The sequence below is a fragment of the Arvicanthis niloticus genome, chromosome 21 (genome assembly GCF_011762505.2).
Source record: "Arvicanthis niloticus isolate mArvNil1 chromosome 21, mArvNil1.pat.X, whole genome shotgun sequence".
NCBI lineage: Eukaryota > Metazoa > Chordata > Mammalia > Rodentia > Muridae > Arvicanthis > Arvicanthis niloticus.
Window position 1 is genome coordinate 8716449 of NC_047678.1, and position 13373 is coordinate 8729821.

The window sequence follows — 13373 nt, forward strand, 5'->3', positions numbered from 1 at the left end:
TAAGTCAGGGCTGTGACTTCAGCATGCTTACCCTTGAAGCACTACTGTTCTTAACCTGGCTAAAGCCTCCACTTGGCATATTTATTCTGCTGAGGCAGCTGAGAATGAGTTCAAGAAATATACATGGCCTAGTTCCAAGCTTTCACAGTGTAGAACAAACCCTAGTTCCCATGTCTGTTGAGGTAAATCTCCAACCCAAATAGGACTGATCAAAGAAAACACAACTCAATAATTATGAATACAAACTGCACGCCTAAATTGGGCAGATTCACCACTGCCCTATTTTATTCCCCATCTATGAGATCCCTTAGAACTTGCAGTTTTTCCAGACCACACCCTTCTCCTTCGTTGTCCTTCCACCTCTCTCCCCTCTGGTCATCTCCCACCACCTCCTCTCCAGTCATCTCCTCCCCTTCCTCTATTTCTCTCCCAGCTCCACCTCCACTTCTACTGCCTAATCACGGAGCTCCACTGTGAATACAATGTAGCAGAATAAGTATCCTGCTACAGCATGTCCTCAGCTTTAATGATTGAGTGAGTAAGAGCCCTGTGGCTGTGGCAGAGGACTCATCCATAATTATGGTTCCAGGGTATCCAGTCTCCTCTTCTGACCTTCACAGGCACCAGACATGCACATGATAGATACATGTGCACACAGGCAAAACAATTTATAGAAAATAAAAAATAAATCTTATTTTTTTTAATTAAAAAAGGCTTATTGCTTGAACTCTTCTTTAAAAATTGCTTGCCTTCATGGGTTCAGAGTCAAACAGTTGTGCTTTACTAAGCAGCTGGAAGGTTTGGAGAAGACCATGCAAATGCTTTGGGAACTGGGAAGCTGTCTCTGGGGTGTTTAAAATGGGTTAGAGGCCCTCCGAAGGAGAGGATGGTTTGCTTTATTAGAGCTCCTGTTTCACAAACATTTAAAGATTTTTAAACAGATATGGGTAGGTTTAGTGGCAATATTAGAGTTTTGGTATCTTTAAAACAGAAATATAAGAATATGGTTTCATTTTAATCTCAGGTATAAGATATGGGGCTGCTTCAGATTGTCCACAGCAACTGACTATGATTTACCTCTTTGTGGTTTTGCTAGCTGCAGATAGTTTCTGCAATTGTGTTATATTTGGAATTCTGGGGACTTTTCAGAGGGCAGGTAACTGCTAGGGCCTCAAGGGCCGGGTGGGGTTTGGTTGTGGATTGTTAAGTAGCCGTGCTTAAAGAAGAAACAAGAAGAAATTAGATACACTCATGGTGACAATCAAACTTGTCCCAAGGGAACTAACTCAGTGTCCCTAATCAGCAGGAAACAGTCTAATGATAACACCACCCCATTTCCAACCCTGACTTTATTCGGGGACTCTTTCCTTTCTTCTCTGTCCTTTTTTCTCTCTTATCTAGTGTTAAAGGGTTAAATGGGTAGAAGAAAAAGAACTCAGAAAACAGCAAAAGACTGGTTACAGGTGGGCATTAAAATTAATAAATGCTTCTAGTAAATTTTGGCAGAAGTATTAAATTCCTAAAAGAGAAATTTTATAAAATTTAAGAGATTCATCTCAATGATTAGGCACTAATGTAACAGACTAGTAATAGTCTGTTAATAGGAGTTAATTTTGATCAACTGTTATGAAGGAACGTTGTACCTCTGCACATGAAGTGCCTTGCTTTTTAGTTTAGTCTTCGTGATTGGGTTGTTGGGTGCTTAGACTACAGTACTAAGGAGTTGATTTCTTTTCCTGTCATAACTACTCAGCAGCTGAGTGATCCTCACAGTTTGCCCAGAACAGTGCTGTTATAGCAGGTGTGCTGCTTTGACCACCTCTGTCCCTCCTGCCCAAGGTGCTCATTCTCCAAGGCTTCAGCTTCCTCTGAAAGATGACCTTCTTTGGATCCATCCCACCTCATTCCTTCTCTCTCTCTCTCTCTCTCTCTCTCTCTCTCTCTCTCTCTCTCTCTCTCTCTCTCTGTGTGTCTCTCTCTCTCCACCCGTGTGTGTACTGACTTCCAATAGTGTTTTAGGATCTCCAAGGGCTTGGTCTTTTATAAACATGTGGTCAGGTCAAGCCCTCCCTATGATCACAATCTGTAGTTGGATATGAGACATTTGTCAGCAGTTTTCTTATAGTCTGAGACTTTCCATACAAATAGAAGACCCCTCATCCTCAGGGCTTCTGGATGGGCCTGGGTGATAATTTCCTATATAGAAAGTGGGAGTTCAGATGCAGTGTAACGAGCGTCTGTTACACTTTCCCACAGTGCCACTTCCCTGGATCAGTTGTATTAGTCATGAAGTTTTGGAGGCCGAATGTATTCCCTGAACACGTCCCTTTGTTTAAATTATTGTTGCATTGTGAAAACTTTAAATTTCTGATATTGTATAGTTTAAAGAGTTAAACATCCTGTAGAATTAGGTTTTAAATTTCCATTCAGTCTTCTGTGGGACAAGGAAGAATGGGCAGGCTGGAGACTGGGGCGGGCTGGTATGGAATCTAACAGTGTCCTCTTCAGGGGACATGCTCTTGTGCTCAGGGTTTCTCTGGATGGTATCATTAATGAAGAAAGGAACACTTGACCATCTTGTGACCTCTCACAGGTTACTCAGTCAACCAGGGCTTCAGTTTGTCTATCTATAGAACAGAGGTTTAGTATCCACAGCGGTGGGTGTGGCCTTGAGATGCCTTACCTAGAATGATCCTGTTTTACTCAGTGTGTATATGTGAGCATCTGTCTGCTACATGCCTATACCAGGTCACACCTCAACAGGGCGTTGTATGAGCTTGCTTTCTCATGTAGTCTAAAAAATAAGCCTCTTTACTTTCTGTCACTTAGAATTTTTCTTTTCTATTTCAATCAGTTTTCATGCTAAGAATGAGATTTGAACAAAAATTACATTATCTTACCTGGATGCTAGATGTGTGATTTCACCTAATTACAAGCTCAAAAAAAATAGGGATTTAATTAATAGCATTCTGAATCTTGCACACTTCTCTCTCTCACACACACACATGGGGTTCTGGAAAAAAATGAGAACAACAGTAGGCAAATAACTGAAGTAAACTAGCTGATTACTGTGTAGAAAAGTTGAATTTTACTGTTAATCCAGTGTGTATCATGGTGAACTATGTGCCTCTGCTGTAGCATGGCCCCATTCTCCCCATCAGTAGCAGTGGCTCTGAGTGTCCTGCTGCTGCTGATATAGCATGAGATATCAGGAGTTGGGTAGTCCAGATGGCAGGTTAGTTTCTGGCCATCACTTTGGAATGTATTTATAGTACAAGTATTTCCTTCTCCTTCAAAGCACTCATCTTTGATGTCAATACTCTTCTTTAGAACAGTTGTTCTTAACCGCATTGGAGTCAAACGACCCTTTCACAAGTGATCACCTAAGACCATCCTGCATAACATATTTATATTATGGTTCATAAGAGTAGCACAATTAGTTATGAAGTAGCAATGAAAATAATTTTATGGTTGGAGGTCACCACAGCATGAACTGTATTAAAAGGTCACAGCATTAGGAAGGTTGAGAACCACTGCTTTAGATAGAAGGGTGAGTGATACATTCTTTCTGTGAGCACTACTTGGTGTGATTTTTTTCTTATATTTGTGAAGTTAGTACATGCTTACATAGAAAGTGTAGCAGAGAATAATGAACAGAATTGCTCAAGTTTCTACTCTACAAATATATATAATCTATATCTTTATACTCTGTCATATGTCTATGTATGCACACACATACCTTTTTTATTTTTATTTTGAAGGCAATATAGTCATATTGGCTATACTTTTGGTAACTATCTTCTGCTTGTTGTATCTAATCATAGAGTATACTCTTTCAACCTGGCTCTCCCCCATCAATCATCCTGAGGAATGCTTATTTGGAGATGGGTTTTGTTGTTAAATTTCTAAAGATATTTTTATTTTATATGTAAAAGTATTTTCCTTTTATATGTGTACGTATACCACATGCATTGGTTTAGCTTCTGTCTTAGGTTGGTGAGGCCTCCCAGTTAAAGGCAAGGGTCTTGAGGTGTTCTCTTACCCGTCATTGATTATCTGGCTTAGCATATAAGTTAGGGGCTAATCCTTGTCAGTCTCGATGACAGAGGTTTTAGAGTCCCCTACTTCCAGCCTGTAATAGTGGACCTGTATGGGTTTCATTTGAATAGCGTCTATCTGTTGTCGTACAGAAGCCATCAGTTTGTTGAACAGTATGGACTCGAGAGACAAGAGAATAAGTATCCCTAACAGGGGTCCCAAGATGGATGGGAGTAAAGTGGTGAGCCATGGCGAGGTACTAAACCAAGCCTTGAACCAGCCCTGTTCCTGGTCATGCTGGCGTTTGCGGTTTTCTAGGCCATCTCTGACCTTTTTCATAGAAGCTTTACAATGCCTGAATGGTCGGTATAAAAGCAGCACTCTTCTTTAAGGGCAGCACACAATCCCCCTCCCCCCTTTCCTTTTTCTTTTCTTTCACTGTCTTTAAATTTTTTTCACCCTCTTCAACAACCGCTGCTGTGGACAGACACTTTGTTGAGATCATTTATCAAGTTCCAATATGAAAAGGCAGTGATGTCTTTTCAGGCCCAAATGCCCTGTAAAAAATCGGAGTGCATCTCCAACTCTGTGCCATCTTTTTTCATCAATGGTCCCTTCTTGAGGAAACCAGGGACATAACTCTTTAATAAAATAAAAAAATAACAGCAAATGCTGAATTTTCACCTTTACTCCTTGCTGCTGTAAAGCCTTTCTCATCTGTTCCACATATAGTTCATGCTGACTCATTTCTTGCCCCATTTTCATTACTATGACTTACCACCGGTCTCGACTCGGCAGGTTCCCATGGCCATCACCTTTGTTTTACTTTTGAATTTTCAGTCGACCCTTCTTCCAGTAATGTTCCTCACAGGCATCTCTCATTCTCACTGTCTCTCGTTGGACACCAGGTGACCCGGCCTGTGGGTCAGTCAACAGGGTCTGCAAAGGAGAGAGTAGGGATGGAGGGGCAAGAGACAAGAAGAATGGAGACAAGACAAGGTGTCTGATCAAATCTCGTTTATTGAAAGGCAATTATGGGCATATAAGCACAAGCAGGGGAGTGCAGCTGGAGACACTTTACCATGAGTGCCTTGCAGCTGGGGGCACTAAACAGCAAGTCCAGGATATGTCTGAAAAAAACAAGATGTTATCAGAGTGTGCTCAGCTGTTGTGGGCTGCTTGCAAAAATATCATGCTAGGAAAAACAAGTCTCTTGTCGGGGTAGAAAAGTATCAACCTGTAAATATATGGCCCAAGGTGGCTGCAAAGATGATAGCCACTTTCAGCTAGGAATTGGCTCCCAACACAGAACTGAGAGTTCTCCATCTTCATCTGAAGGCTGCTAGTGGAAGCCTGGATTCTAGGAAGCTAGAACAAGGATTTTAAAACCCAAGCCCTCAGAGACATACCTACTCCAACAAGGCCACACCTCCAAATAGTGCCACTCCCTGGGCTAAGCTTATACAAACCATCACAGCTAGGAATGGCTCAAAATGTCAGAAGTGTGGGCTGGACAGCCATGTATTGTACCATGATTTTTAATAACAGCACTGTGTTCTGTCATGTGAACATAACCATGGTTTATTTATCCAGCCTGTGTTGTATGGCATGGTGAGAATTTCTCCTGTACTCCCCTAAGTACTTAGGATAAGAGTGCCGAAGAGTCACAGATGAAAGTGTTCTTGTGCTGTGAAGACTTTGACAAAAGTCACCCCTACCCAGCCAGCAACATCATTTGATATTGGTAATGCCCTTAGTTTTCCACTAGAATAGAAAAAGAAAAGAATCCCGGCAGCTCAGGACTGAGTCACACGTGAAGAGGAACATCTGCATTGCCGCATTGCTGTGCTGTCTGAAAATGGCTCCAGCACACCCATTCTAAGGAGAAGGGATGCCTGGAACAAGGGATTATGACCTGGATTGTAGGAAACAAATTAGCATTTTTGTGAACAGGAAAAGAAACTCTAGTAGTTAGGTTCTGTAAGACCAGAATGTTCTGGTACTTCAATGAAGAAGCATATTTTTCTATATGACAAATACAGAAAAACCATAAGGCTGGGACACCAACGGCTTTGAATTGCTAATCTGTAGGCAATAAAGACCCTCCCGGGTTTGAGAAGAGTTAGTATGGCTGTGGTGTGTCAGACAGATGTAAGATCTGAGGGTCCCACCTGAGGCTGAGACAGTAGAATTAGGGAAGTGTCGTGGACAAACGTGAGAAACGGGAAGGAAGAGGTAGGTTTTGAAAACAAGAGGGAGAAATTAGTTGCTACATAGACAGACTCTGTATATGTTAGAGTGAACACGGTCCACTTTAAATTTTTTCAGTAGATTAATTTATTCCCAGTGACTTTTTAGTCCACTGTTAATTCTAGTGAATTAGGCTGAGAAAAAGACCACTGCTACAATCTTAAGCCAAGTTTGAAGCAAGCTTTAATTTAATACTGGACTCTGACCAGGTCCATCTCTGGGTTCCCAGAAAATGGCCACAAGTCATGTTTTTGCGGGGACAGCAAAACTGACAGCTCGCCACATCTCCCAGTTCCAATCTGGAGCAAGCAGACATCCTGAAATATCCTCTATGTACCTTCAGCCCACATGTGGTCAGGCCCATCCAGTGTATCTGGGTCAAACAGCACAAACAGGAACTTACTCTTAACTGCAAACAGAACTGAACCTGTAAGAGCTATTCTTCCTGTTCTGGTCTCACGCCACATGTACATTCTCAAGGAGCAAGTCCAGGTCCCTACCCTATCCTTTTCTCTCCTTGTCACTTTGCATTTTGTGGGTTGCCTGATTTGTTTTCAGGTAAACCTTTCAAGAATCCTAATTTTTTTCCTTGGTCAGGGTTTAAAGATGACCCCTTTTGTCCCCAGTGGCTTAGTGCTGTAATTGTGTCAAACAGAAGATTCCCAGGGAAGACACTACAGTGATTTGAGACATGATATCATCCATTCTATCTTAATGTGGACTTGCTCCCACTCTGGTTAAAGCACTTTCTCATCCAGGACAGCAGCATCTTCACGGTAACCTTAAATGATCTGTGTTGCCTTTTCATTCTGTCCATTGAGTACCAGACTGTAGGAAAGGAACCAGTGTGTGACTGAGTACAAAAGGCCTGAAAAGTGTATGCTGTTTATGTAGAGAGCTCAAGGTCTCATCGCTGTCTAAGTAGATGCTCATAGAAATGGTTAGCCTTCTGTAAAATGCATACCAGTAAAGGCGGGTTAAGAACAGGTATCCATTTCAGCTCATGGACAACTTACTCTGACTTTCTATCTTAGCAGCTTTATTTTAGTGAAAGGTTCATTGGAAATAGAGCCATGCAAGGCCATCTTTGGCTTTTGATTCACCATGGTAGATAGACATTTAGATAAAAGATATTAACAATGATTTAGTGAAACAAGGTGCAGGTTGAGTGTCCCTAATCCAGAATGCCAGGAACCAGAAGTCCTTCCAGTTTCAGAGTTTGAGAGTTCCCCAGTGTTTGCATAGACTTCACCATCTGGGTGTCTCTAATCTGAAATCTAAGTGCTGCAGAGTCCAGTGTTATGTGGACACTCAGAAAGTTTGTAAATTTGAACGTTTGGAGTTGCAGTTTTCAGGTGTTTGTGCTTTGCCCTGCATTTGGGAAGGCAGTCTAAGCATGGCTTAGAATTGTTGTGTAGGCTAAGTGGGAACCTTGATGGGAAAAACTACTGATTGATGTGTTTGATTGGGAAGTTTCCTCACCAAGTCCAGTGAATGCCCTGGGAAACCCGTGAGGCAGGGCCTGTGTGCAGAGCCGGGCTAGTTCTCTGACCGCTGCCTGGTGCTCTTACTTGGTCTGCAGCTGCACCTGGCCTGTCAGTTCTTGGGAGTATCAGCCAGCCTGTTTTCATGTTCGATTTCTTCATCTCTTACCGGAGAATCCTCTGGGAGCAGCCCCACACCAGGCTTAGGCTGATGTGTGAGCAGGGCTTGCTGCTCTTCAGAGAGGAGTAGGCTGTGTAAGAGCCCAGTGACCTGGTGCTGTCCAGATGGCAGTGTGTCCGGTGGCAGGACTTCGGTTTTCTAGCTTTTGGCCAGCAGCTCACTTAGTGGTTCACTAAGGTGTGTGCTCCTTCTTTAGTTTCCATGTCTCTGGCTCCATGATGTTTAAGTGCTCCTGTGTTTTGGCCACGAGGATACAGTAGCCAAAGCTCACGTCATCCCTGCTTTCATAGAGTTTGGAGGGAAAATGGACAGTGAAATAGTTCCCTCGGGGACGACATGCTTGCAACCTGAAGTAAGGGCTGCAAAGAAAAGGCAAAGGCCACCATTTCTACAGCCACAGAGTAAAGGAGCCAAGATTAGTGGGGCTGGTCATAGAATTTGCTGATGGACATAAAGCTTGAGCTAAGAGCAGAAGAATGGGGTTACTGGGAGCATCATGGCAGGAAGACTGAGTAGCCAGTGTCCTGTTGTGGAGACTGAAGGGTGGAGCCAGGGCTGCTCCTAGGCTGTACATAAAGGGTGGAGGAGAGGCTTCTGAGAGGAACGCCTAGGCTCTACCTCACACAACCGAGTGAGCAAGAGTCACTCACAGGGTCAGTACTAGGCTCTGGACATGGAGTCTACAGAGCTCCCTGATTTGTAACTACAGGGATAAGAAGTCACGTAGGCTTCTTAGCCATATTGTCCCATGGTCTGAAATTTGTGGTGCAGATTTAAGCAGGTATTAAAATACCTGTCTCTGGAAATTGCACTTCTCTGAGTCTCACACAGGCAGTGTAACAGCCTCTGAGATCCCATGGAGGCCTCTCGCTAATGAGTTCAAGAAAACAAAAGCATAAAACAATCAAATCACTGCTCTATTCATAGCAAGGCTAATCCTAACCTTGCCCTTACCCATGGCACATCCAGTCCTTAGTGAACTTGCATTCATGTGTGTGTGTTTGTTAAATGTTTACTTAGAACCTATCCAGTCTTCATAAACTGTCCTTTGGGAAAGGAGTCTTACTGACCTTGAAATGTGTCAGTAGTGGGTTTGAAATGACAGGCTTTGTAAACTCTTTTCTTGTCCTAGATTTCATGTTGAATTTGTTCTCTCGGCACCTTCTCCAGAATGGAACGGCAAACGGGGACACGTGTCACGAGCTCTTCTCTCTGATTTTTTGCAAAGAAGTTTAGAAAACTCTAGGGTCTTCTTTTGCATCTGTGGACCAACACCATTTACAGATGAGGGGATAAGGTGAGTGGCGGCTGGGGGCTGGAACCCTGCAATGGACGCTCACAGAGCACTTGGCCAGCCTTTGGCTCTTGCTGCCATGCTGTCACACACCAAAATCTGTGGTTGCTATGAAAGCCGTGCAGCTGCTCATCTCCATATGAGGGACAGAGGTTGGAGCCTGCGTGTGCTTAGCATTGATGCAGCAGTCGATGTCACCTGCCTGTGGCTGTCATGGCTGTCAAGAACAGTTACAAGATCAGTGCCGCAGTCTTGCTTGGCTATTTGGAATGTTGGGCTCTCGGTCTCATCTTCACCACCTTCAATGTAAATAATTCCAAGTAAGCCATTTTCCTTTGAGTGTGCCTCTCTGCCTTTATTCTCTGCAGCTGTATAGGAGTTGGTGAGTAAAACAGTGATCCCAAGCCAGGCAGCAAGTCAAAGGAAGAGGCTAGATTATACTACGTGAGCAAGCAAGACCCATGGCTAGACTACACAATGAAACCACCTTACATACCTTAAAATATTTGGTTAAATGTAGCAGGTACTGGATTTCTAGATTAGAAACTCTTTAAGTTTGGTTTCTATAAACCTAACATTTTCTAGATAATTTGAGTTTAATTTTATTGTAAAATTTATTTACGAAAACCCTGACTCCCAAGTTTTAAAGGAGCATTCTCTTTTATTGGAAATGAAGGCTGAGTGCTGCACTGCTTGCACTGCTGGCTCACGTGTCTCCGGGCATCCTCAGGCTGCAGTGACACTGTGAGGGGTGGAGACTGCCAGCCTTCAGCCTGGGAAGTCTGGCTACAGAGGGGTCACACACCCAGCCTAGCAGAACTCCATCTAACCGCATGGCCGGTGGTCTGCTGGAGCTGAGGCCATGTCTTCATTCTGATTCATTTGCTTCTGCACATCTTAGCCACTCAGATGCAGACTGGAACCACTCGATGTGCTCATTAAATAGGAGGTTGTCATGGCTATAGGATTTTCACATGCTATTAAGCAACTGTAATCTCTACAGTTTCTCAATTTTGCCTCAAAACTAATCTTCCCATACCGAGCTTGCTTGGCTACGAAGCTCAGCAGGGCTGTTAACCATCCCCATGGCTTCCTGAGATTACCTCCCCTGAACAAGCTGGTGGAGCAGCCTGTCCAGGTGACTTGACCCAGATCAGTATTTGCACTTCATAACGTCTCCCTCCCTCGTGACTTTTGTTCAGACTCACTTCCTTGATATCCTGTCGTTACCATCTTAATGGAATGTGTCTTTCTGTTTGAGCCCGGTCTCAGTAATTATCCCTGGCTGACTTCAGACTTAGAGATCTGCCTGCTTCTACCTCCTGGGTGCTGCGCTTAAGGCATCATGCCCAGCTAATGTGCCTTTCGTATCAAAAGTGATAAGAGGCTCTTATTTTATCATAGTTTTGTTCTGTAAAACAAAGGCCTTTGTCATCCTCATTACTAAGACCTCTGGAGTTAATCTCATGTCTGTTGCACACGTCCGTTCTCCATCACTTCCACATCAAGCTGTGGATCAAGAATACTCTAAGACATTGCCTGGCACTGAGCGTTTGCACAGTTGGTGTCATCACCTCCTGGCAGCACAGCATAGGCGTACAGCAGTTATGTTGTTTGATGTACTATAACTAGTCTAGAGGTCACTTACAGTGTCTCGGGAGATGTTCATACATAGGACACTTATACACTGCCATTTTATGAGGGTCATAAGGGCCTGCAGACTTTGGTGTCCATGGGTAGGCCTAGATCCAAGCCCTCTCAGGACTAGCTAGATACCTAGCTGTCTTCCAAGCATACCCTCCTCGTTTCATGAGCACTTGTCAATTTGTATAATAAAGGTTTAGAAGCCTATACTTTAAAAACAAACAACTGATAGTGATACTTTGATCTACTCACTACTTTGTACCTTGGATAAGCAGACTCAACTTCAGAGGCTCACACTGTCCTGTGATGAGACAAATGTGACTGAAATATAACTTGGAGCACCATAGATAGTCAGGTACTGTCACCTGGGGTGTTTTGAGGAGACCGGAACCATGTGATCATAAAGGACCTATGCAGTTATGGATGTAGACTGCCATGGTTCCCGAGCTTTTTGTGATGTGCTCACCCGTAACCTCCGTATTCTGGAGGCAGAGGCTGGAAGATGAGGAGTTTCAGGACAGCCTGAGCTATATATACAAACAGAAGAGCTAGGGGTGTAACTCAGTGTTAGACTGTCTTCCTCTCATGTATACGACCCTGGGTTTATACACAGTCCCGTCAGAACGAGGAAGAGAAGGGCAGAAAGAACTAGGTGTATTAAAGGTATTCAACTGGTGGACTGTGGTTACAGTGAAGCCCATCCCTGGAGGAGACAGTATACATGTCTACAAAAGTAGATCAGGCCCCGGAGTGAGAGGCTTGCCCGCTGTGTCCTAGTGCTGTGCCACGTGGGCCCTTGCTGTGAATGTTTCTGCTCTGGTCAGACAGTGCTGAGTGACCGTCTTCAGTAGCCAGCCACCTCTATGGTCTCACTCTCTGTATGATTTTCCAGGCGGAAGTATATTGTCGCAGGGTGGTCTCCTATCCCTCACTTTGAAAACTGGTGAATAAAAGGGGGAAGGAGAGCATTTATTCTGCCTTTCTTTTATAGGAGCTAGTTGCCGGATAGCCACATGACCACAGAGCAGGCTTTCTTTAGTGAACCCTTCAGTTGATCAATGAAGGATGGAAGGAGAATCTTAGGTTTCATAGGTCACCAGTGGTTGCTAGCATCTAATAAGAAAGGCAGCCATGCATTATCATACAGTGGTAGCACTCTGAATGCAGTAGACAGAGAATTAAATCTATATGTCATAAAGCCCTCGATGCCATACCTTTAGTTAAGTGTGAGGACTAGAGGACACAGAGCCATGCTGTTGAAGAATGACATAGGAGTGCAGCAGAGAGGACTGCGGAATAGTCCACAGTGAAAATAGTACGGTTTTCAGCAGATAAACTGCAGAACATGGCAGAGGTGGGAGCAAAAAGGAAAGAAGGATCTTAGAGACCACATGTATCCAAGAGCATGTCTGCCATTTACAAGGAGTGATTATAATTGGGTCTTAATTCGAGTCATGTAAAATTAGTGGCATTTGTGAAACTATTTAAAAAATTGAATACTGATTAAATAGCTGATGCTGTTTAGTAATTAGGTTTCTGGTGTACTCATTGTGTTCTTAACAAATATGACGTGAGAAAATGAGGAGGGTATGTTGGCAAGCTTTGATCGCATGACTTTATTTGTAAACACCTTCCCTAAAAGTCATATATGTTTTCTTTTTCAGGTTGCTGCATGATCTTAACTTTTCCGATGATGAGATTCATGGTTTTACAGCGTAAGAAAAAGCTGCCGTTGTCTTTTATCCAACTAGTTTATATTTGTGATTACCTAGGATTTTTTAAAAGAATTTTTGTATGTATGGAAGGTTAATCAGAACCCAGGCTTTCTGAAGTGAAGTCATGCGTCTTCAGTACAAGTAGCGTCTTGGTTTGGTTTTGTACCATGACTTATCTTACTGCTGACACCGGCCGGACCGTCAGTCATGGCGGCAGGTGCGCACAAGAGCCTTTGCTACGAACCGCAAGTTTCTGACCACTGAGATAGCATCACTGCTCTGCAGTCAGCACTTGAATTTTATGACGTGATAAACCAAGCAATCATTTTGGTCACTTTTTATGCTGCAAGATATCTTCTGAGCAATACCGATTAAATTTTACACTGCACTGTTCACTCAGGAATTGTTGCTGTATGTCCTTATTAGTCTTAAAACATGGAATGCTGTAACTGTTGGTGGTCCAGTTTTGTGGGTGTCCATGGCGTTGATACAGATTGAATAAAACTGTACTTCTATACTTTTTACTCCATGTGGTAGACGTGTGGCTGAAGGTAACAAATACAGTGGTTGTCTTAAAAGGAATTTTATTTATGTACTAATTATCTTTTGAATCTCACTTTATAACTTTGGTTGGATTGAAATTAGCTATGTATAACAGGCTGGCCTAAAACTCCTGGTTCTGCTTCCTGGTGCTGGGGTTACAGATGTGCGCTACCATACCTGAGCTTAGAGGAAACTTTAAAGACACCAGTAAGCATTCAGTTTCT

At 43.2% G+C, this 13373-nt stretch overlaps 1 protein-coding gene across 2 annotated transcripts in view; it reads left to right on the plus strand.

Moving 5' to 3' along the window:
• Positions 1 to 13130, plus strand: part of Cyb5r4 (cytochrome b5 reductase 4) — a 50276-nt gene extending 37146 nt beyond the window's left edge. For both annotated transcript variants that reach the window (XM_034484314.2, XM_034484315.2), the window contains 2 exons: positions 9086 to 9250; positions 12556 to 13130. In XM_034484314.2, coding sequence (XP_034340205.1) covers positions 9086 to 9250; positions 12556 to 12610 — 220 coding nt within the window. In that variant the 3' untranslated portion in view covers positions 12611 to 13130. The remainder of the gene's footprint in view (positions 1 to 9085; positions 9251 to 12555) is intronic.
• The last annotated feature ends 243 nt before the right edge of the window (positions 13131 to 13373 follow it).